The sequence below is a fragment of the Salvelinus fontinalis genome, chromosome 12 (genome assembly GCF_029448725.1).
Source record: "Salvelinus fontinalis isolate EN_2023a chromosome 12, ASM2944872v1, whole genome shotgun sequence".
In the NCBI taxonomy this organism is placed as follows: Eukaryota; Metazoa; Chordata; class Actinopteri; order Salmoniformes; family Salmonidae; genus Salvelinus; species Salvelinus fontinalis.
Window position 1 is genome coordinate 58,400,259 of NC_074676.1, and position 26,472 is coordinate 58,426,730.

Sequence of the window (26,472 nt, forward strand, 5' to 3'; positions counted from 1 at the left end):
TTTAACTTTTTAAATTGTATTTTCATTGACATGTCCATTCATCTTTCTTTATGCGTCGTTAGAAGAAAATAAATCATCTTTAAAATGAGCCAGTGTTCAGTACAGAGATTTTAGACATAATGGTAGTCTCAATAAACAAATTATAAATACAAGCATATCTAACTTTGTCTGCAAATTTCACTCAACCACATTTTGGTTTACAATTGACATCAGTCAATACAGGTAGTGACATAAGCCAAGTGTACAGAGTAAACCAAGTTCCTAAAGCCACCGTTGTGTGTTATGGTAATTCAGTTTAGGGAGGGGGGGGGGGGGGGGGGGAAGGCACCATATCACTTAAAGCACACGTGTCAAACTCATTCCACAGACGCCCGAGTGTCTGTTTTTTTTGCTTCACCCTTGTAATTGATTGATGAATTAAGGTCACTAATTAGTAGGGAACTTCATTCATCTACTTGTCTAGGTCTTCATTTAATGGGGGGGGGGGGGGGGGGGGACAAAACCTGCAGACACTCAGCCCTCCGTGGAATGAGTTTGACACCCCTGACTTAAAGGAAATATTTAACGTGTTAAGACTTAAAAATTGAGAAAACAATATGAAGATACACGTAGCACTGAATGTTTCCTGAGAGCTCCTGCTACCTGGTAACACCTCGCAGCAAGGAGTCTCCTCATTGGACACGGAGAGCACTACCTGGTACCACCTCGCAGCAAGGAGTCTCCTCATTGGACACGGAGAGCACCTGACCAGAAGACAACTGTTTGACACATCACTACACCATCGGTGCCAGACTGGCTAGTGATGTCACCAGTCATCTCCTGTCCCCTATGGCTTCCCTTCTGACACAGAGAAGAATCGTCGGGGGCTTCTGCCAGGACAAGATAGTAACTGTATTCCTCCTGTTCATCACAGGGACAAGATCTCAAACTCTTCATCCTCAGAATCAAAGAACCGCTCCAACCGGTCTGAGAAATCTATAGACGGGAGATGGAGTGAGAAATGTAGGATTTAGCAACATTCTCACATCAATGTCTTAAACACATGTATAATCTGTAAAGAGACATCAAATCACATGATCTAGTCCTCAACATAATGTCCTGGATTCAGGATTCAAGCAACAACAAAAAAGTGTGTTGTAGATTAAGACACTGCTCTCGACATTTAAAATGTAACTTCCACTTGAGCCGACGTCAGCAGCTTTTTAATATGTTATTTTACCGTGAACGCGATCTCCGCGAACATCAGGGAAATTGCCTTTAAAAGGCGCTTTGTCGGTAGTGCATTGTGCTCGTCCACAACGCACCTCTGACTGAATCCCAGCCTCATCTGTAAAGAGAAGTCACAATATCTCTTCCCCCGACGGGTCAAGAGAATATCTCTTCCCCCGACGGGTCAAGAGAATATCTCTTCCCCCGACGGGTCAAGAGAATATCTCTTCCCCCGACGGGTCAAGAGAATATCTCTTCCCCCGACGGGTCAAGAGAATATCTCTTCCCCCGACGGGTCAAGAGAATATCTCTTCCCCCGACGGGTCAAGAGAATATCTCTTCCCCCGACAGGTCAAGTAGACAGAAGTGTTTGATATTTACCCGGAGTAAGGTTGAGCACGTCTACAGAGCAGGCGAAGTGAGATGGTTGACAGTCTACCAGCTCAAACATGGGCAGGCTTCCTCTAGTGTGGGACAACTGGGGGGTGGGGGTGGGGGGGGGCACACAGGTTAGATAATACACTCAGCACCATAGGACACAATACTCACAGGGCCTGGCTAACAACCACAGCAGGACTACCCCTTTCTTTCTCTAGATCCCCTATTAGCTGACGCCTTAGGAACCAAGTCTTCCTGGGATCCAGAGGAATAGGGACTAACACATCAGAAAATCAGTTGTGTGTCAAGGTGAATTATTTTTTTTAAACAGGAAAGATTCACCCATTTTGAATTATATTGTTTTTAAATGCATCTCTTGAGTGATGTTCTATTGATTCCCAGGGTCATTTCATGTTTATCTGAGCTATTGGCGTTTAAGCAGACAGAAATCCTGCCGGTACGATGTAGCACTGTGATAAAAGTCTCTCTCACTACACCGGAAGTTAATTGGAATATGACTTTTAGATTGCGAAAACGTCAGGTTACAATACTGGCTGATGTCATAACTCAGGAGAATGTTCTCTCGAATGAGCCATTGATCAAATTTTTAACAATATTGAAAGATTTGTAATGTTGTACTTTTTGTTGACAAACTTTGTGCTAATATTTGGGTTTTTGAGCTAGCGCCCAATAGACCCCCATTCACTCCTTGAAGGAGAGCGCTCTTTGTCCCAGAATCGCCCAGAATGCACTGTGTGGCTCATTGACGTAGCATGAGCAGCGTTTCCCCATCTCCTCAAAAGTACAGGTCAGACTCCAGGAACATCGATCTGCAGGTTGAACACGATGAGCTCGTAGACTAAATTGACAGTGCAATTTGTTTGGCCGATTTTACAGCTAACTAGCTACTTCACATGCTGATATTGTCTTTGGTATTGTGTGTAGCTACAATTGCTAGCTACCTAGCTAGCTAGCCAGCCAGCCAGCCCATAGAGAGAGCACTGCATTGTGGGTTTTGTAGTCTACTTGAGCTGCAACATATTTCCACAACGATTTTCCCATGTTGCTACCAACATTATTATAACGCAAAAAATGAAACATATTGTTTTCACATTGTTAAATAATACTATGTAAATGAAAAGGAATGAGTGGTTTTTGGGGTGGATTTTTCCTTTAACCTCGTAGGGAAAACAAGCGTCCTGTACCTTTCGGATACGCATACACCAGTCATCGAAGTCGTCCTCCGTTCTGCAGAAGAAACCCTGGTGAGCATCAGAAAACAAGACAACTGTAGGATTGTCTTCTTTACTGTGTTAAAACAATCTGTTACAGTACAATAAAAAAAAAACATCTATCGAAACTGGAATCATAAATAACTGACTTAAGAGGCATTTATCCATTCACTTCAAATAGTGGTCATCAGAATTAGCTTGTGCTAATTCTATCATTAGTATTTATTAGAATTCTCACCGCTTCCTGGGGTCCAAAAAGGGTTAAAAAAAAAATATATATATATATATATATATATATATATATATATATATATATATATATATATATATATATATATATATATATAATAAATTACCTCACAGCACAACAGCCTACATTGTAAATAAAACATTACATCATACAAGATATATTACTACTCTATTACAAATGTACAATATAAAATCCACTACACTACAGTGTGTGTCTAGAGTGCTTGAGTTAGTGTGTGAGTTTGTTGTCTTTTCACTTTCCGTGTCGTGCCGTGAGGTGTTACGTTTAAAAAATAAAAATCTGATTTTTGGTGTGGAAGAGTTCTGTGTAGTCATGGTTCTGTTGCCGCCCCGAGGTTTATGGTTCAGCTAATTATTAATAAATTTAGGATTAGCATATTACTTGCCACCGATTCTAAAATGGACTGCAGCTTTATGTTAAGTCTGGCTGTGGTAGCTAACGTATTATAATGTTGAGTCATCAGTATAGCTAGACACAGGCTTTACTCAATGCTAGTGGTAGGTTATTAGAAATAATAGAAAAAGTTAGGGGCCTAGACAGCTGCCCTGGGGTATGCCCGACTCTACCTCGATTATGTTGGCGAGGCGGTGTGTTCCGTTAGACAGGTAACAAATCTCGATCCACAATATAGCAGAGGATGTAAAGCTATAACAGATGGGATTTTTAACAGCAGCTCCTATAATCTTATGTCTTTCAGTCATTTGTGTTAGGTCATGGAGCGGAGCGGAGTTCGCCTTTTTGAGCAAAATTTAAAAATGAAGGCACTCCAAAGGTGTTTACTATCATCCTTAATATAATTTAATTATTTCATAGTACAGTATATTATTTTTGTTTAGTCACATGATTTTTCAATTTACAGTACGTTTACCAATCGGCTGTGCAGCCAGACTTATTTGCCATTCCTTTTGCTTAAATGTTTTAATTCCTCATCAATCCAGAGATTTAGCAGTTTTTACAGTCAGTTTCTTAAAGGGATAATCAGGGATTTTAGTAATGAAGCTCTTCTTATTTAATTCCCCAGAGTCAGATGAACTCGTGGATAACATCTGTATGTCTCTGCATGAAGTATGAAGGAAGTTGATAACTTATTAATCCACTTCAAAATCAGTGTAGATGAAGGGGGAGGAGACAGAATTATAATTTGTAAGACTTGAGACATGGATTGTGTATGTGTACCATTCAGTGTGTGTGTGCCATTAAGTGCCTTTGAACGGCCTACGGTAGCAGGTGCCAGGCGCACCGGTTTCTGTCAAGAACTGCAGCGGGGGAGGGTGCGCAACTACATTTTAGGAAGGTGTTCTTAATGTTTTGTACACTGTGTATAAAGACCATTTTTCCCCCCTCTATAGTAGGTAAATGGATTCATTGCCAAAATCCCAAAGTATCCCTTTAAATGGGTTATCGGTCTGTGGAAGACCCAGTTAAAAGAATCAAGTGCAGCGTCTGATGGCTCCTCATCACACCAATAAATACTATTTACATCTTCAACATAGGAATCCCTACAGAACCTCTCGTATGATCTCTTAGACACTAGGCCCAGCCTTTGGATCGTTGGGTTTTCCTAGATGTGGCTTACTATATTATGATCAATACATTCTATTGATTTGGATACTGCTTTAAAGCAGATTTCTGAAGCATTAGTAAAGATGTGATCAATACATGTGGATGATTTCATTCCTCTGCTGTTTATTACTACTCTGGTAGGTTGACTGATAACAGGTTACAGACACTGATTACCGTTTGAAGCTTTTTCCTTGAGTGGGCAGCTTGATGAAAACTAGTTCATATTTAGGTCACCCAGAAAATGAAGTTGTACCTGCGGCCAGCAAGCTAAAAGTATTGCTCCATCTTCTTTGACCTACATAGGCCCTGCCTCTGTCCTTCTTACCACTGCGACGGAGGGGTCTATTTCACAGATGTGCATGCGGCACGGCGGGTGCTGACAGTGGTAAGTGTCGTCAAGGACCTGACCGTCCTCACAGGGCTCTACTGCAGACTGGGTGGTGTGGGGGTCCAGGTAGATCAACTCCTCTCCTGGGGAGGGGGGGGGGGGGGGGGGAGATAGGGGACATACAGTAAGGAGACCAGTCAGAGGTGTATTGGAATGACAGACACACGGAGTATACAAAACATTAACATTCCATGACGTAGACTGACCAGAATGAAAGCTATGATCCCTTATTGATGTCACTTGTTAAATCCACTTCAAATCAGTGTAGATGAAGAGGAGGAGACAGGTTAAAGAAGGATTTTTAATCCTTGAGACAATTGAGACATGGATTGTGTATTGTGTGCCATTCAGAGGGTGAATGGGCAAGACTAAATATTGAAGTGCCTTTGAACGGGGTATGGTAGTAGGTGCCATGCTCATTGGAGTCAACATGGGCCAGCATCCCTGTGGAAAGCTTTCGACACCTTGTAGAGTCCATGCGCCGACAAATTAAGGCTGTTCTGAGGGGGAAAAGAGGGGTGCAACTGAATATTAGGAAGGTGTTCCTAATGTTTAGTATACTCAGTGTGTACACTACCGTTGAAAAGTTTGGGGTCACTTAGATATGACCTTGTTTTTGAAAGACAAACACAGGATAGAAAGTGGAGTGGGAGGCCCCGGTGCACAGCTCCGGGATGCCCAAAGTATCCCTTTAACCGACTCCGGGATGCTGGCCTTCTAGGCAGAGTTCCTCTGTCCAGTGTCTGTGTTCTTTTGCCCATCTTAATCTTTTCTTTTTATTGGCCAGTCTGAGATATGGCTTTCTTTGCAACTCTGCCTAGAAGGCCATCATCCCGGAGTCGCCTCCTCACTGTTGACGTTGAGACTGGTGTTTTATGGGTACTATTTAATGAAGCTGCCAGTTGAGGACTTGTGAGGCGTCTTGTTTCTCAAACTAGACACTCTAATGTACTTGTCCTCTTGCTCAGTTGTGCTCCGGGGCCTCCCACTCCACTTTCTATCCTGTGTTTGTCTTTCAAAAACAAGCACATTTCTCAGTGACCACAAACTTTTCAACGGTAGTGTATATAGAATGTCTGGATATCAAAAATATGTTGAGCAAAACGACAAGACAGTGTCTGTTTTTAGCTGAACGACTCAGAGGAGCTAGTAAGCAAATGTGTTTAAAGACTTTTTCAGAAGCAAATTATATTTCTTCAGATGTGTGGTTAGTATACAGGACATACCAACATAGCCTATGAAGTAATGATAGTACCCAGGACATACCAACATAGCCTATGAAGTAATGATAGTGTACAGGACATACCAACATAGCCTATGAAGTAATGATAGTGTATAGGACATACCAACATAGCCTATGAAGTAATGATAGTGTACAGGACATACCAACATAGCCTATGAAGTAATGATAGTGTATAGGACATACCAACATAGCCTATGAAGTAATGATAGTGTATAGGACATACCAACATAGCCTATGAAGTAATGATAGTGTATAGGACATACCAACATAGCCTATGAAGTAATGATAGTGTACAGGACATACCAACATAGCCTATGAAGTAATGATAGTATACAGGACATACCAACATAGCCTATGAAGTAATGATAGTGTACAGGACATACCAACATAGCCAATGAAGTAATGATAGTGTATAGGACATACCAACATAGCCTATGAAGTAATGATAGTACCCAGGACATACCAACATAGCCTATGAAGTAATGATAGTGTACAGGACATACCAACATAGCCTATGAAGTAATGATAGTGTATAGGACATACCAACATAGCCTATGAAGTAATGATAGTGTACAGGACATACCAACATAGCCTATGAAGTAATGATAGTGTACAGGACATACCAACATAGCCTATGAAGTAATGATAGTGTATAGGACATACCAACATAGCCTATGAAGTAATGATAGTGTATAGGACATACCAACATAGCCTATGAAGTAATGATAGTACCCAGGACATACCAACATAGCCTATGAAGTAATGATAGTGTACAGGACATACCAACATAGCCTATGAAGTAATGATAGTGTACAGGACATACCAACATAGCCTATGAAGTAATGATAGTACCCAGGACATACCAACATAGCCTATGAAGTAATGATAGTACCCAGGACATACCAACATAGCCTATGAAGTAATGATAGTACCCAGGACATACCAACATAGCCTATGAAGTAATGATAGTACCCAGGACATACCAACATAGCCTATGAAGTAATGATAGTACCCAGGACATACCAACATAGCCTATGAAGTAATGATAGTGTACAGGACATACCAACATAGCCAATGAAGTAATGATAGTGTATAGGACATACCAACATAGCCTATGAAGTAATGATTGTGTACAGGACATACCAACATAGCCTATGAAGTAATGATAGTGTATAGGACATACCAACATAGCCTATGAAGTAATGATAGTGTATAGGACATACCAACATAGCCTATGAAGTAATGATAGTACCCAGGACATACCAACATAGCCTATGAAGTAATGATAGTGTATAGGACATACCAACATAGCCTATGAAGTAATGATAGTATACAGGACATACCAACATAGCCTATGAAGTAATGATAGTGTATAGGACATACCAACATAGCCTATGAAGTAATGATAGTGTATAGGACATACCAACATAGCCTATGAAGTAATGATAGTACCCAGGACATACCAACATAGCCTATGAAGTAATGATAGTGTATAGGACATACCAACATAGCCTATGAAGTAATGATAGTATACAGGACATACCAACATAGCCTATGAAGTAATGATAGTGTACAGGACATACCAACATAGCCTATGAAGTAATGATAGTGTACAGGACATACCAACATAGCCTATGAAGTAATGATAGTGTACAGGACATACCAACATAGCCTATGAAGTAATGATAGTGTACAGGACATACCAACATAGCCTATGAAGTAATGATAGTACCCAGGACATACCAACATAGCCTATGAAGTAATGATAGTGTACAGGACATACCAACATAGCCTATGAAGTAATGATAGTGTACAGGACATACCAACATAGCCTATGAAGTAATGATAGTGTACAGGACATACCAACATAGCCTATGAAGTAATGATAGTGTACAGGACATACCAACATAGCCAATGAAGTAATGATAGTGTATAGGACATACCAACATAGCCTATGAAGTAATGATTGTGTACAGGACATACCAACATAGCCTATGAAGTAATGATAGTGTATAGGACATACCAACATAGCCTATGAAGTAATGATAGTGTATAGGACATACCAACATAGCCTATGAAGTAATGATAGTACCCAGGACATACCAACATAGCCTATGAAGTAATGATAGTGTATAGGACATACCAACATAGCCTATGAAGTAATGATAGTATACAGGACATACCAACATAGCCTATGAAGTAATGATAGTGTATAGGACATACCAACATAGCCTATGAAGTAATGATAGTGTATAGGACATACCAACATAGCCTATGAAGTAATGATAGTACCCAGGACATACCAACATAGCCTATGAAGTAATGATAGTGTATAGGACATACCAACATAGCCTATGAAGTAATGATAGTATACAGGACATACCAACATAGCCTATGAAGTAATGATAGTGTACAGGACATACCAACATAGCCTATGAAGTAATGATAGTGTACAGGACATACCAACATAGCCTATGAAGTAATGATAGTGTACAGGACATACCAACATAGCCTATGAAGTAATGATAGTGTACAGGACATACCAACATAGCCTATGAAGTAATGATAGTGTACAGGACATACCAACATAGCCTATGAAGTAATGATAGTGTACAGGACATACCAACATAGCCTATGAAGTAATGATAGTGTACAGGACATACCAACATAGCCTATGAAGTAATGATAGTGTATAGGACATACCAACATAGCCTATGAAGTAATGATAGTGTACAGGACATACCAACATAGCCTATGAAGTAATGATAGTGTACAGGACATACCAACATAGCCTATGAAGTAATGATAGTGTACAGGACATACCAACATAGCCAATGAAGTAATGATAGTATACAGGACATACCAACATAGCCTATGAAGTAATGATAGTACCCAGGACATACCAACATAGCCTATGAAGTAATGATAGTGTATAGGACATACCAACATAGCCTATGAAGTAATGATAGTGTACAGGACATACCAACATAGCCTATGAAGTAATGATAGTGTACAGGACATACCAACATAGCCTATGAAGTAATGATAGTGTACAGGACATACCAACATAGCCTATGAAGTAATGATAGTGTACAGGACATACCAACATAGCCTATGAAGTAATGATAGTACCCAGGACATACCAACATAGCCTATGAAGTAATGATAGTACCCAGGACATACCAACATAGCCTATGAAGTAATGATAGTGTACAGGACATACCAACATAGCCTATGAAGTAATGATAGTGTACAGGACATACCAACATAGCCAATGAAGTAATGATAGTACCCAGGACATACCAACATAGCCTATGAAGTAATGATAGTGTACAGGACATACCAACATAGCCTATGAAGTAATGATAGTGTATAGGACATACCAACATAGCCTATGAAGTAATGATAGTGTATAGGACATACCAACATAGCCTATGAAGTAATGATAGTGTACAGGACATACCAACATAGCCTATGAAGTAATGATAGTGTATAGGACATACCAACATAGCCTATGAAGTAATGATAGTGTATAGGACATACCAACATAGCCTATGAAGTAATGATAGTGTACAGGACATACCAACATAGCCAATGAAGTAATGATAGTGTACAGGACATACCAACATAGCCTATGAAGTAATGGGCACTGTTGGGTTTCCCTCCGATGACACCCAGGGACTGGGGAAGCTGGAAGCATTGCTGTTTAGAAGAGACACAGAAAGAGGTCATTTTTAAAAAAAGAGGCAGTTGAGCAAAATTGTCAACGACTGAGCCTGTAAATAGTAACAGGTGACGTTCTGGTCCTTTAACAAATCAAACAGACCGTGTCTACATGTCAATTCAATGCAATTGTGTATTATTTTTGGTATGATTGGCCACTCTGTGCCACCTTCAGGGTCTCGATGTAGGCCTTGTTGATGTCGCTCAGGCCCAGCCTGAGAGGAATGAGGAGGAGCAGGGGCTTCCAGAGAGCCGTCTCCTCCTCAGCCAGGGCGCAGGCCCCTTCCAGGCAGCCGTTATGCTTCGGCATCCACCCCGCGGGCTCTGCACACGCTGCTCCACCATAGTCCAGCCAGGGCATACACAACCGCTCTGGTGAGGAAAAACATAAGACATTTTGTGTAAATACACACATGCTCTGGCGGGAGGGGAGAGGTCAAATATCATTAGTCTAGCTCACTCATCTCATAAATGGTCAATAGCCTGTTCCCATCTATAATTATCATTAGTCTAGCTCACTCATCTCATAAATGGTCAATAGCCTGTTCCCATCTATAATTATCATTAGTCTAGCTCACTCATCTCATAAATGGTCAATAGCCTGTTCCCATCTATAATTATCATTAGTCTAGCTCACTCATAAATGGTCAATAGCCTGTTCCCATCTATAATTATCATTAGTCTAGCTCACTCATCTCATAAATGGTCAATAGCCTGTTCCCATCTATAATTATGGTGGAGACTGGTCCATAGGTGGTCCATAAGATACCTTACCTGGGTTGCACTGACAATAAAAAAAGAGAAGGGATTATGTTAATGTTAAGATTGACAGTTGACGCCCCCGTCTTTAACCACATGTCCTATACGTTGATGACACATAGTGGTAATGATGCAGTAGCCAGTGGTCTAGTACTCGTTTATTAGGTGAGGGAGGGAGCACTACAAATACATGGAAAATGAGTCATCGTCTCCTCAGTTTGTTCCGACAGATGCATCCTATTGGATAGCCTATCATCATATAGAACAGGACAGATGCATCCTATTGGATAGCCTATCATCATATAGAACAGGACAGATGCATCCTATTGGATAGCCTATCATCATATAGAACAGGACAGATGCATCCTATTGGATAGCCTATCATCATATAGAACAGGACAGATGTATCCTATTGGATAGCCTATCATCATATAGAACAGGACAGATGTATCCTATTGGATAGCCTATCATCATATAGAACAGGACAGATGTATCCTATTGGATAGCCTATCATCATATAGAACAGATGTATCCTATTGGATAGCCTATCATCATATAGAACAGGACAGATGTATCCTATTGGATAGCCTATCATCATATAGAACAGATGTATCCTATTGGATAGCCTATCATCATGTAGAACAGGTGTATCCTATTGGATAGCCTATCATCATATAGAACAGGACAGATGTATCCTATTGGATAGCCTATCATCATATAGAACAGGACAGATGTATCCTATTGGATAGCCTATCATCATATAGAACAGGACAGACGTATCCTATTGGATAGCCTATCATATAGAACAGGACAGATGTATCCTATTGGATAGCCTATCATCATATAGAATATGTATAAAATGCATTCTCCAATTGTAACGTCTTCCTATGCCCATACAGTCTCAAGTTATTGTTACATCTTTTTTTAAATACCCTCAAAACACAAATTTAGGCAGACCTACAGTACCAGTCAAGGGTTTGGACACAAATCAAATCGTTATTGGTCACGTACACATATTTAGCAGATGTTATTGCGGGTGTAGTGAAATGCTTGTGTTCCTAGCACCAACAGTGCAGTAGTATCTAACTAAATGCTTGTGTTCCTAGCTCCAACAGTGCAGTAGTATCTAACTAAATGCTTGTGTTCCCAGCTCCAACAGTGCAGTAGTATCTAACTAAATGCTTGTGTTTCTAGATCCAACAGTGCAGTAGTATCTAACTAAATGCTTGTGTTTCTAGCTCCATCAGTGCAGTAGTATCTAACTAAATGCTTGTGTTCCTAGCTCCATCAGTGCAGTAGTATATAACTAAATGCTTGTGTTCCTAGCTCCAACAGTGCAGTAGTATATAACTAAATGCTTGTGTTCCTAGCTCCAACAGTGCAGTAGTATCTAACTAAATGCTTGTGTTCCTAGCTCCATCAGTGCAGTAGTATATAACTAAATGCTTGTGTTCCTAGCTCCAACAGTGCAGTAGTATATAACTAAATGCTTGTGTTCCTAGCTCCAACAGTGCAGTAGTATCTAACTAAATGCTTGTGTTCCTGGCTCCAGCAGTACAGTAGTATCTAACTAAATGCTTGTGTTCCTGGCTCCAACAGTACAGTAGTATCTAACTAAATGCTTGTGTTCCTAGCTCCAACAGTGCAGTAGTCTAACAATTCACAACAATACACACAAATCTAAAAGTAAAATAATGGAATTAAGAAATATATAAATATTAGGTTGAGCTATGTCGGAGTGTCATTGACTAAAATACTGTAGAATAGAATACAGTGTATACATATGAGTAAAGCAGTATGTAAACATTATTAAAAGTAACTAGTGTTCCATTATTAAAGTGGCCAGTGATTCCAAGTCTACGGCAGTTGCCTCTAAGGTGCAGGGTTGAGTAACTGGGTGGTAGCCGAATAGTGATGGCTATTTAACTGTCTGATGGCCTTGAGATAGAAGCTGTTTTTCAGTCTCTCGGTCCCAGCTTTGATGCACCTGTACTGACCTCGCCTTCTGGATGATAGCGGGGTGAACAGGCAGTAGCTCGGGGTGGTTGATGTCCTTGATGACCCTTTGGCCTTCCTATGACATCGGGTGGTGTAGGTGTCCTGGAGGACAGGTAGTTTGCCCCCGGTGATGCGTTGTGCAGACCGTACCACCCTCTGGAGAGCCCTGCGGTTGTGGGCAGTGCAGTTGCCGTACCAGGCAGTGATACGGCCCGACAGGATGCTCTCAATTGTACATCTGTAAAAGTTTGTGAGGGTTTTATGGACCAAGGCAAATTTCTTCAGCCTCCTGAGGTTGAAGAGGTGCCGTTGAGCCTTCTTCACCACACTGTCTGTGTGGGTTGACCATTTCAGTTTGTCAGTGATGTGTACGCCGAGGAACTTGAAGCTTTCCACTTTCACCACTGCTGTCCCTTCGATGTGGACAAAGGGTGCTCCCTCTGCTGTTTCCTGAAGTCCATGATCAGCTCCTTCATATGTTGTCATTGTTGGTAATCAGGCCTACTATGTTTGTCATCTGCAAACTTGATAATTGAGTAGGAGGCGTGGGTGAACAGGGAGTACAGGAGGGGGCTGAGCACGCACCCTTGCGTGGCCCCTGTGTTAAAGATCAGTCAAGGTGTTGTTTCCTACCTTCACCACCTGGGGGGCGGCCCGTCAGGAAGTCCAGGACCCAGTTGCACAGGGCGGGGTTCAGACCCAGGGCCTCCAGCTTAATGATGATCTTGGAGGGAACTATGGTGTTGAATGCTGAGCTGTAGTCAATGAACAGCATTCTTACATAGGTATTCCTCTTGTCCAGATGGGATAGGGCAGTGTGGAGTGCAAATGTCGATTGCATCGTCTGTGAATCTATTGAGGTGGTAAGCAAATGGAAGTGGGTCCAGGGCATCAGGTAAGGTGGAGGTGATATGATCCTTAACTAGTCTCTCAAAGCACTTCATGATGACAGAAGTGAGTGCTACGAGGCGGTAGCAATTTAGTTGCATTCTTGTGTACAGGAACAATGGTGGATATCTTGAAGCAAGTGGGGACAGCAGACTGGGATAGGGAGAGATTGAATGTGTCCGTAAACACTCCAGCCAGCTGGTCTGCGCATGCTCTGAGGACGCAGCTCGGGGCGAGGGTTAACAAGCTTAAACTCTCTTACTGACGTCGACCATGGAGAATGAGAGCCCATAGTCCTTGGGAGCGGACCGCGTTGATGGCCCTGTGTTATCCTCAAAGTGGGTGAAGAGGTTTAGCTTGTTCGGGAGCAAGACATTGGTGTCCGCGACGTGTGGCCTGCTGGAGGTCATTTTGCAGGGCTCTGGCAGTGCACCTCCTTGCACAAAGGCGGAGGTAGCGGTCCTGCTGCTGGGTTGTTGCCCTCCTACGGCCTCCTCCACGTCTCCTGATGTACTGGCCTGTCTCCTGGTAGCGCCTCCATGCTTTTGACACTACGCTGACAGACACAGCAAACCTTCTTGCCACAGCTCGCATTGATGTGCCATCCTGGATGAGCTGCACTACCTGAGCCACTTGTGTGGGTTGTAGACTCCGTCTCATGCTACCACTAGAGTGAGAGCACCGCCAGCATTCAAAAGTAACCAAAACATCAGCCAGGAAGCATAGGAACTGAGAAGTGGTCTGTGGTCACCACCTGCAGAATCACTCCTTTATTGGGGGTGTCTTGCTATTTGCCTATAATTTCCACCTTTTGTCTATTCCATTTGCACAACAGCATGTGAAATTTATTGTCAATCAGTGTTGCTTCCTAAGTGGACAGTTTGATTGACTTGGAGTTACATTGTGTTGTTTAAGTGTTCCCTTTATTTTTTTGAGCAGTGTATTTTAAAACAGACATAAAAATCTATATTTACGTTTCTCAATAAACTAGAACCTAAATGCCTTATGACCTCCAACTTGACCAATCTAGAAACAGGTCACGCATCATTCTCAACCAATAGCGGCTCAATATCAACAGACAGAGTTCAGTGTGTCAAATCGGAGGGCATGTTGTCCGGACCTCTGGCAGTCTCTATGGGGGTACCACAGGGTTCAATTCTCGGGCCGACTCTTTTCTCTGTATACATCAATGATGTTGCTCTTGCTGCGGGCGATTCCCTGATCCACCTCTATGCAGACGACACCATTCTGTATACTTCCGGCCCTTCCTTGGACACTGTGCTATCTAACCTCCAAACGAGCTTCAATGCCATACAACACTCCTTCCGTGGCCTCCAACTGCTCTTAAACGCTAGTAAAACCAAATGCATGCTTTTCAACCGTTCGCTGCCTGCACCCGCACGCCCGACTAGCATCACCACCCTGGACGGTTCCGACCTAGAATATGTGGACATCTATAAGTACCTAGGTGTCTGGCTAGACTGCAAACTCTCCTTCCAGACTCATATCAAACATCTCCAATCCAAAATCAAATCTAGGATCGGCTTTCTATTCCGCAACAAAGCCTCCTTCACTCACGCCGCCAAACTTACCCTAGTAAAACTGACTATCCTACCGATCCTCGCCTTCGGCGATGTCATCTACAAAATAGCTTCCAATACTCTACTCAGCAAACTGGATGCAGTTTATCACAGTGCCATCCGTTTTGTTACTAAAGCACCTTATACGACCCACCACTGCGACCTGTATGCCCTAGTCGGCTGGCCCTCGCTACATGTTCGTCGTCAGACCCACTGGCTCCAGGTCATCTACAAGGCTATGCTAGGTAAAGTGCCGCCTTATCTCAGTTCACGATGGCTACACCCACCCGTAGCACGCGCTCCAGCAGGTGTATCTCACTGATCATCCCTAAAGCCAAAACCTCATTTGGACGCCTTTCCTTCCAGTTCTCTGCTGCCTGCGACTGGAACGAATTGCAAAAATCTCTGAAGTTGGAGACTTTTATCTCCCTCAACAACTTTAAAAATCTGCTATCCGAGCAGCTAACCGATCGCTGCAGCTGTACATAGTCCATCTGTAAACTACCCACCCAATTTACCTACCTCACCCCCCATACTGCTTTTATTTATTTACTTTTCTGCTCTTTTGCACACCAGTATCTCTTCTTGCACATGATCATCTGATGATTTATCACTCCAGTGTTAATCTGCTAAATTGTAATTACTCGATTTATTGCCTACCTCATGCCTTTTGCACACATTGTATATAGATTCTCTTTTTTTTTTCCTTTTTTTTTTCTACCATGTTATTGACTTGTTTATTGTTTACTCCATGTGTAACTCTGTGTTGTTGTCTGTTCACACTGCTTTGCTTTATCTTGGCCAGGTCGCAGTTGCAAATGAGAACTTGTTCTCAACTAGCCTACCTGATTAAATAAAGGTGAAATAAAATAAATAAAAATCCCAAGCAGGGCGACACCAACTTCCAGATAAAGTCAGGCTCCACGCTGGTTTGGGTGTCGCCGTAACCAAGTGGTCACATTTAGTTCTGGGTTCCACTGCGCAAGAGGGGCTCCGTGGAGTTTTATGAATATCAAAGCAGACATGGTGAATATAGACTTTCTGATCGGCCAAAGAGGTCAAGCCTTTGCCTCTGCAGTGGACAGATATAGCCTATAGTTCAACATTATCGCCAGCGTCAGAGAGAAGACCATTAACATCTAGACTGCTGTACAGAGAGAGAAGAAACCATCATTAACCACTAGACTGCTGTACAGATTTCAGGGTTTGTCATTCTATCATTTTTCATTTAATTTTAGTAGTAATTAATTATAATTGATCAGAATTAATTTTCCAGAATTGGTTTTACCAGCTCCGTGTCTTCTCAGATTGAAAAAGGTGAGGGAGCACCGCTCCAGCAGGACTACACCCCTAGAAGTACCATGACTGATTCCCCCCATTAACGACATACACTGAGTGGACAACACAGTAGGAACACCTTCCTAATATTGAGTGGGACACCCTTCGTCCCTCAGAACAGCCTCAATTCGTCAGGACATGGACTCTATAAAGTGTCGAAAGCGTTCCACAGGGATGCTGGTCCATGTTGACTCCAGTGATTCCCACAGTCCTATCAGGTTGGCTGGATGTGTCACGTTCCTGACCTATTTATGTTAGTTTGTTATGTGTGTTAGTTGGTCAGGACGTGAGGTTGGGTGGGCATTCTATGTTTTCTGTTTCTGTGTTGGTTTTGGGTTGCCTGGTATGGCTCTTAATTAGAGGCAGGTGTTTTGCGTTCTCCTCTAATTAAGAGTCATATTTAGGTAGGCGTTGTCACAGTGTTCGTTGTGGGTGATTGTCTTCCGTGTCTGTGTAATTGTTTGCACCATACGGGACTGTTTACGGTTTGTTCGGTTTGTGTAGTCTAATTGTCCTATTCGTGCGTTCTTCTTGTTGTATGTGAGTTCGTCGTATAGGTCTGTCTACACCGTTTGTTATTTTTGTTAGTTTATTCAAGTTCGTGTTTTTTCGTTAATAAAATGTCATTTCACTACGCTGCGCCTTGGTTCCCTCAATACTCCTCCTCTTCCGAAGATGAAGAGGAGGAGGACTGCCGTTACAGGATGTCCTTTGGGTGATGGACCATTCATGATACACACAGGAAACTGTTGGAGTGTGAAAAACCCAGCAGCGTTGCAGTTCTTGACTCAAACCGGTGCGCCTGGCACCTACTACCACACCCTGTTCAAAGGCACTTAAATATTTTGTCCTGCCTGTTCACCCTCTGAATGGCACACATACACAATCCATATCAACTGTCTCAAGGCTTAAAAATCCTTCTTTAACCCGTCTCCTCCCCTTCATCTACACTGATAGAAGTGGATTTAACAAGTGACATCAATAAGGGATCATAGCCTTTCACCTGGATTCACCGGGTCAGTCTACGTCATGGAATGTTTTGTACACTCAGTGAATGATCTATACGTTGATAAGGTACAGCGGTAATGATGAAGTATCATGACTGTGTTCACTACTCACTGATCTCCTCCATCACCACGGTGTTGTCCATAGCAACATGTACCGCCAGACGACTCCACGAGTCAAACACAGTTAGTTTCCTGAGGACAAGATGGACAATATTCAACACAGTTAGTTTCCTGAGGGCAAGACGGATAATATTCAACACAGTTAGTTTCCTGAGGGCAAGACGGATAATATTCAACACAGTTTCCTGAGGACAAGACGGACAATATTCAACACAGATAGTTTCCTGAGGGCAAGACGGATAATATTCAACACCGTTTCCTGAGGGCAAGACCGATAATATTCAACACAGTTAGTTTCCTGAGGGCAAGACGGACAATATTCAACACAGTTAGTTTCCTGAGGGCAAGACGGATAATATTCAACACAGTTAGTTTCCTGAGGGCAAGACGGATAATATTCAACACAGTTAGTTTCCTGAGGGCAAGACGGATAATATTCAACACAGTTAGTTTCCTGAGGGCAAGACGGATAATATTCAACACAGTTAGTTTCCTGAGGGCAAGACGGATAATATTCAACACAGTTTCCTGAGGGCAAGACGGATAATATTCAACACCGTTTCCTGAGGGCAAGACGGATAATATTCAACACAGTTAGTTTCCTGAGGGCAAGACGGATAATATTCAACACCGTTTCCTGAGGGCAAGACGGACAATATTCAACACCGTTTCCTGAGGGCAAGACGGATAATATTCAACACAGTTAGTTTCCTGAGGACAAGACGGATAATATTCAACACCGTTTCCTGAGGACAAGACGGATAATATTCAACACCGTTTCCTGAGGACAAGACGGATAATATTCAACACCGTTTCCTGAGGACAAGACGGATAATATTCAACACCGTTTCCTGAGGGCAAGACGGATAATATTCAACACCGTTTCCTGAGGGCAAGACGGATAATATTCAACACAGTTAGTTTCCTGAGGGCAAGACGGATAATATTTAACACAGATAGTTTCCTGAGGACAAGACGGATAATATTCAACACAGTTAGTTTCCTGAGGGCAAGACGGATAATATTCAACACCGTTTCCTGAGGACAAGACGGATAATATTCAACACAGTTAGTTTCCTGAGGGCAAGATGGATAACATTCAACAGTTTTTAGATGTTGACTGTAAACACTAAGGGACTGATTTCCTGACATGGGTTAAGACCATGTCTGATCTTAAATCAGGCTGAAAGTGTACAGTCATAATCTAGTAACTAGATGATCATCTAGAGATACCGTCCTGTTGGTTTTCACTCCAACCTTAATCTAGCACACCTGATTCTAATAATTAGCTGGTTGATAAACTGAACCAGGTTAGTTACAACTTGGGTTGAAGTGAAAACCTACAGGAGGGTATCTCTCCTGGAACAGGGTTGGAGTTAATACCTACAGGAGGGTAGCTCTCCAGGAACAGGGTTGGAGTTAAAACCTACAGGAGGACATCTCTCCAGGAACAGGGTTGGAGTGAAAACCTCCAGGAGGGTGTCTCTCCATGAAGAGGGTTGGAGTTAAAACCTACAGGAGGGTAGCTCTCCAGGAACAGGGTTGGAGTTAAAACCTACAGGAGGACATCTCTCCAGGAACAGGGTTGGAGTGAAAACCTCCAGGAGGGTGTCTCTCCATGAAGAGGGTTGGAGTTAAAACCTACAGGAGGACATCTCTCCATGAAGAGGGTTGGAGTTAAAACCTACAGGAGGACATCTCTCCATGAACAGGGTTGGAGTTAAAACCTACAGGAGGGTATCTCTCCAGGAACAGGGTTGGAGTTAAAACCTACAGGAGGGTCTCTCTCCAGGAACAGGGTTGGAGTTAAAACCTACAGGAGTGTATCTCTCCAGGAACAGGGTTGGAGTTAAAACCTCCAGGAGGGTATCTCTCCTGGAACAGGGTTGGAGTGAAAACCTCCAGGAGGGTAGCTCTCCAGGAACAGGGTTGGAGTGAAAACCTCCAGGAGGGTATCTCTCCAGGAACAGGGTTGGAGTTAAAACCTACAGGAGGGTCTCTCTCCTGGAACAGGGTTGGAGTTAAAACCTACAGGATGGTATCTCTCCATGAACAGGGTTGGAGTTAAAACCTACAGGAGGGTATCTCTCCATGAACAGGGTTGGAGTTAAAACCTACAGGAGAGTATCTCTCCATGAACAGGGTTGGAGTTAAAACCTACAGGAGGGTATCTCTCCAGGAACAGGGTTGGAGTTAAAACCTACAGGAGGGTATCTCTCCAGGAACAGGGTTGGAGTGAAAACCTACAGGAGGGTATCTCTCCAGGAACAGGGTTGGAGTTAAAACCTCCAGGAGGGTGGCTCTCCATGAAGAGGGTTGGAGAGCCCTGATCTAGAGACTAAGTGAGGAGCTCACTGTACTTACTTCAGTACCTGTGCCACTGTGTTCGGTCCGTACCACTGGCCTATTGACTTCCCCTCCCCGACTCCCATCTGGGCTGCAGTACACAGACACACAACTGATGTTAGTGCCATCCTAATAATGATGTCATCTGGGCTGCAGTACACAGACACACAACTGACGTTAGTGCCATCCTAATAATGATGTCATCTGGGCTGCAGTACACAGACACACAACTGACGTTAGTGCCATCCTAATAATGATTTAATAATGATGTCATCTGGGCTGCAGTACACAGACACACAACTGACGTTAGTGCCATCCTAATAATGATTTAATAATGATGTCATCTGGGCTGCAGTACACAGACACACAACTGATGTTAGTGCCATCCTAATAATGATTTAATAATGATGTCATCTGGGCTGCAGTACACAGACAAATGTTAGTTGATAAAGATGCTGTTATACCAATGCTGTCATCCTAATAAAGATAAAGATGACTGACTTGGTCGGTGCTTATATTTGTCATATTGTAGTAAGGTGTAAATAACACACTATTATTATAAGAAATTACCACCCATTTATTTCTAAATATAAAGTATGACTGAATCAGTGCATCATTGTATGAGATTACAAATCAAAAGACAACTATTTTCCAATTTGATAAGCAAGAAGAAAAAAAATCAAGTAGTTTAAATTGAATTAATTGCAAGTCAGTATTCACCAATTTGATGTAAAGAATAGTAGCTGTCTTTCTTGTCAAGGAAGGCGTTGAGGATACTGATGTACTCTCCTCTCTGAGGCTGGCCTCTCACCCATCTCCAGTCTGCTTAACAAAAACACCATTATCATTTGCTGTGTGAAACAAGTGTTCTATTGAACAGAGTACTTTAGTACAGCGCAATAAGAGATCTGTACCACACAGTGACAGAGATAATTCGGGGGGGGGGGGGGGGGGGCAGTACATCTTGAATAATAGAAGCTAACGTTGAAGGGTACGCACAATAACACTAGCTGTATGCTTCAGGGAGCAGATGACGCTAAAGAATTAGTAAAGCAATTATCCATACCTCGGCCTAAATGCCTGCAGACCAGGGCCTCGCCTAGGATCATCTGTCCACATCGCAGCATGCAGCCCCAGCCTGTGTCGGACGTAGGCCCTGTCCCTCCTGGAACACATTGAAACAATCTGCAACTGATAGGCTAATCTTATTGGCATTACAATCAAAAATTCTAGCTCTGCTACTGCAGTACGTTGGTTTATTCTGTGGCTAGCTACAGTAGGATTGGGCTACTCACCAATGGGTGGGAAGTTTTTTCTGTAGGTGAACCATAATCGTGACGTGACATCTGAAAGAATGTCATCCTTTTCTGGATAAACAAAGACAATGAGTTAGCTAAGAAGTCTGCCTTCTGTTATAGCCTGGTTGCCATCTCTATTCAGCTACTCCTTGGCACTCGTGCCATTTGCCAAAAAGACTGGCCTTTCGGCAACCTTCAAATTCTATCATTATGGAACTCGAGAATATCAGAGGATTGGATAACCCTCACAGCCATCATTCAAATCACAATGTTTATGCAAATTAGACAGATAGGAAAACATTCTAAATTCATTCATGATTTTGATTGGAAATATTCTAACATTGGGCATTCTGAGATACAGTGATGAGATCCTGAGGTCCATTGTCGTGCCAGTCATCCGCCGCCTTCACCTTGTGTTTCAGCATGATAATGCACGGCCCCATATCACAAGGATCTGTACACAATTCCTGGAAGCTGAAAATGTCCCAGTTCTTCCATGGCCTGCATACACACCAGACATGTCACTCATTGAGCATGTTTGGGATGCTCTGGATCGATGTGTACGACAGTGTGTTCCAGTTCCCGCCAATATCCAGCAACTTTACACAGCCATTGAAGAGGAGTGGGACAACATTCCACAGGCCACAATCAACAGCCTGATCAACTCTATGAAGGAGATGTGTCGCGCTGCATGAGTCAAATGGTGGTCACACCAGATACTGACTGGTTCTCTGATCCACACCCCTACCTTTTTTTAAAGGTATCTGTGACCAACAGATGCATATCTGTATTCCCAGTCATGTGAAATCCATAGATTAGAGTAAAATACATGTATTTCAATTGACTGATTTCCTTATATGAACTGTAACTCAGTAAAATCTTAGAAATTGTTGCATGTTATGTTTATATTTTTGTTCAGAATATATTGTCACTTCTGGGACACCCATTGGGGCTAGGCTACTGGTTCAATTACTATAAGAGGAATAGAGAGAGCTACGTGGAGAGGCATGGCTGGTCAAAGGAACAGTGAAGACATCGATGTGTAAGTCAGAAGTTAATTCCCCCCCCTCAAAACAGCCTCAATTCATCGTGGCATGAACTCTACAAGTTGTCAAAAGCGTTCCACGGGGATGCTGGTCCATGTTGACTCCAATGCTTCCCGCAATTGTGTCAAGCTGGATGTCCTTTGGGTGATGGACCATTCTTGATACACACGGGAAACTGTTGAGCATGCATTGGATGCATTGCAGTTCTTGACACAAACCGGTGCGCTTGGCACCTACTACCATACCCCGTTCAAAAGCACTTAAATATTTTGTCTCGCCCATTCACCCGCTGAATGGTACACATACACAATCCACGTCTCAATTGTCTCAAGGCTTAAAAATCCTTCTTTAACCATGTCTCCTCACCTTCATCTACACTGATTGAAGTGGATTTAACAAGTGACATCAATAAGGGATCATATCTTTCACCTGGATTCACCTGGTCAGTCTATGTCATGGAACGAGCAGGTGTTCTTAATGTTTTGTACACTCAGTGTATATATATTTATATTACGGACCCTGACTTTGCTCGTTCTGATATTTCTTAATTTCTTGTTTTGTACACTCAGTGTAAATTAGGCCTGGCTTACTACATTGAGTTTCACCAACCACCACCTGTGCTATGCATGCCAGATATTTGTCAGTTTAATTAAAATGCGCAATTTAAAAAAAAAAGTATAGTGCCAAGGCATATTTAATGAAACCCTGGCTGTTGGCGTAGGCAAATCCCAGATTCCCCACTGAGCTCAGTTTTGGAAAATGCAAGATCACTTTCTCATCCATAAACACACAAGTGCCAGTGTGATGTCCAGCAGCTCACATCAGCAGGATGGGGAGCCTTTTTCATTAGGAGAGACATCTACCGTGGATAAGCTAAAAATAATAATTATGATCCCATTACCTTAATTTTAAACATTAGGCCTCTGGGGACACCTATACATTTGGCAGCCAAGCGATCAGCACAGCCTTTAAATCGTCTACACATGTCGAAATATCTTCACGCCTAGAATAAAGACCATTAAGCTGCATATTGAACCATGAGATGAAAGGACAGTCTCTTTAGCAAATGACAGGAGTGGAATGTTAGCTTCAAAAAAGACTGGTACTCCGATTAGCCTTTTGCTGCTGGCAGTATGCACCATCTATGTACTGTAGATAGATCTATGTGTTTGTTCTGTGGGCCTACACTCCTGCATTTACATTATGACTAATGGAATCATTCCATATTTCACAGTAACGTGACGAGGACACAAAAAACACACACACACAACATTGACACCACCTAGCTGATCTGGTGTATCCAATTACCTGTTAGTGCATTGAATTCTTTCCCCAAGATCCACACAGGCTCTGAGGTCTCTGGAAAATCTTCAAACTCTCCAAAGCCAAGTGTGTCGTACGTGAGAGTAGCTGAAATATATAAGTACATTTGATTCAGAACACCTTGCTACATAGTGTACACGACACACACACACACAAAGGGATCATGATCGGATTTTGTCATCTTCATACAAATGACCACTGTGACAGTTGATTGTATATTGATTTAAATAACATTAGGACTATTAGCCATGGTCCAAGCACTTTCAGAATGGCAAAACAGACTCACTCACTCAATGCAGTTTGACAGCTGAACTAGCTAGCTAGCTGGCCTGGCTTGCGACAGAGAATGACATTGCGAATACATTTGACTTGCTAGCTATGTGACAATCCTTTCAGCAGTTGTCGGTAAATACCTAGCTAGTGACACTGAACAATAACGTTGGTTTACATAGGCGTATACGCTAAAAAAAACTACTTTTCTAAGAAGCCATGGACACAGTTCTGCTCGCTAACTGAATGTCAAGGACAGAAAGTAGCCTTAACGTTCGTTTGTTGTTTTCACTCCAAAATACACCGATTGCTTGTTTAGCTAGACTAATAATAGTTTAGGCTGTCTGTCCGGATGGGTTGATTGCAACGTTAGCTATCAACCAGTCGTTAACTGGCTATTTTTATTCACATTCAACATATATGTAACGTTAAACCTCAACTGATGTACAAATTGGAATCGTGTATGAAATATAGCAATTAACACTTGGCTTGCTTTTGTTCAGAGGCTGGCTAATATACAAAAACGTTCAGACCTTGATTTTCTTGAAAAAGACTTCCTAACTGCATCCATCCCGACAGTCCATAATAACCCTATGTGTTGTTGATCTGTCCAACAGTCAGAAATATCATACGGCCAATGAGAAATCAATACTGCAGATTTTTTTTCTATTTAAATATCCAATCGGAGTTTATACTTTGGGCGGGGCAAATATTTTTTGTCCAATAACAATCCATGGATCGCTTCCTAGCGGCAACATCTCCGTAGATCTGTTGGTTGTGTTGATAGAAAACACTGAATGCGATTCAACGTGGTTTCTTGCCACACATGCGATGAATATCAGCGAAACTAGGCAAACTGACTGCCACCAACAACCCTAGTAAACAGGATGTCAGAGAAGAAAATACATTTGTCTAACGTGTCTGTCCCACTGAGGTATAATTAAGCTCTAATGCCCGAGGAGGTGTGCTATATGGCCAATATACCAGGGCTCAGAGCTGTTCTTGTGCACGACATTGGCCATATACCACAAACATATACCACTATTTTAAACTGGTTACCAATGTAATTAAAAAATGTCATAAGTGATAATGCCCTCGAAGCCGGTGTTTGGATGATATATTGGCACGGGTGTTGTTAGGCCCGAGAAGAAGTCGGAAGTCCAGCAAACCAGGCCAATATATGCTCCAAATACCGTCTTCGAGGGCATTATCAATTTTATAGAACGGGTTACTAACATATTCAAATAATGATTGACATATTTTCATTAAAAACATTATTTTGATAAATGTATTTCCTTCCACAATACCACAATATATAGGCCCTGACACAAATCTAGGGTTACTAGAGACGCGACCCATTCGTTCAGTATTTTGGTTCTGTATCAATCAATTCAATCAATTTTATTTTATATAGCCCTTCGTACATCAGATAATATCTCGAAGTGCTGTACAGAAACCCAGCCTAAAACCCCAAACAGCTAGAATGCAGGTGTAGAAGCACGGTGGCTAGGAAAAACTCCCTAGAAAGGCCAAAACCTAGGAAGAAACCTAGAGAGGAACCAGGCTATGAGGGGTGGCCAGTCCTCTTCTGGCTGTGCCGGGTGGAGATTATAACAGAACTATGCCAAGATGTTCAAAAATGTTCATAAGTGACAAGCATGGTCAAATAATAATCATGAATAATTTTCAGTTGGCTTTTCATAGCTGATCATTAAGAGTTGAAAAACAACAGGTCTGGGACAGGTGGCGGTTCCATAACCGCAGGCAGAACAGCTGAAACTGGAATAGCAGCAAGGCCAGGCGGACTGGGGACAGCAAGGAGTCACCACGGGCGGCAGTCCCGACGCATGGTCCTAGGGCCCAGGTCCTCCGAGAGAAAGAAAGAGAGAAGGAGAAAATTAGAGAGAGCCAAGATTTTCAAAATGTTCATAAATGACAAGCATGGTCAAATAATAATCAGGAATAAATCTCAGTTGGCTTTTCATAGCCGATCACTAAGAGTTGAAAACAGCAGGTCTGGGACAGGTAGGGGTTTCGTAACCGCAGGCAGAAACAGTTGAAACTGGAATAGCAGCAAGGCCGGGCGGACTGGGGACAGCAAGGTGTCAGCATGCCCGGTAGTCCTGACGTATGGTCCTAGGGCTCAGGTTCTCAGAGAGAAAGAGAGAACGAGAGAATTAGAGAGAGCATACTTAAATTCACACAGGACACTGGATAAGACAGGAGAAGTATTCCAGGTATAACCAACTGACCCTAGCCCCCCGACACATAAACTACTGCAGCATAAATACTGGAGGCTGAGACAGGAGCGGTCAGGAGACACTGTGGCCCCATCCGAAGAAACCCCCGGACAGGGCCAAACAGGAAGGATATAACCCCACCCACTCTGCCAAAGCACAGCCCCCACACCACTAGAGGGATATCCTCAACCACCAACTTACAATCCTGAGACAAGGCCGAGTATAGCCCACAAAGGTCTCCACCACAGCACA

The 26,472-nt window shown here is 42.5% G+C and overlaps 1 protein-coding gene across 2 annotated transcripts; it reads right to left on the reverse strand.

Moving 5' to 3' along the window:
• Nucleotides 1–24,650, reverse strand: LOC129867641 (cysteine protease ATG4B-like). Of its 2 annotated transcripts, XM_055941203.1 has the most exons (14): nt 24,542–24,650; nt 23,696–23,797; nt 21,339–21,410; nt 21,110–21,208; nt 20,764–20,865; nt 20,062–20,134; nt 17,690–17,769; nt 10,177–10,379; nt 9,908–9,986; nt 4,979–5,124; nt 2,793–2,849; nt 1,591–1,687; nt 1,220–1,327; nt 1–975 (listed from the first exon to the last, which is right to left on the reverse strand). In XM_055941203.1, the coding sequence occupies exons 1-14, from the start codon at nt 24,549–24,551 to the stop codon at nt 908–910; spliced, it is 1,296 nt and encodes a 431-aa protein (XP_055797178.1). In that variant the 5' UTR covers nt 24,552–24,650; the 3' UTR covers nt 1–907. The 2 variants fall into 2 exon arrangements, with proteins under 2 accessions (XP_055797178.1, XP_055797179.1); XM_055941204.1 differs by lacking the exons at nt 1,220–1,327; nt 24,542–24,650 and having other exon boundaries at nt 23,696–23,831.
• Nucleotides 24,651–26,472: the final 1,822 nt, after the last annotated feature.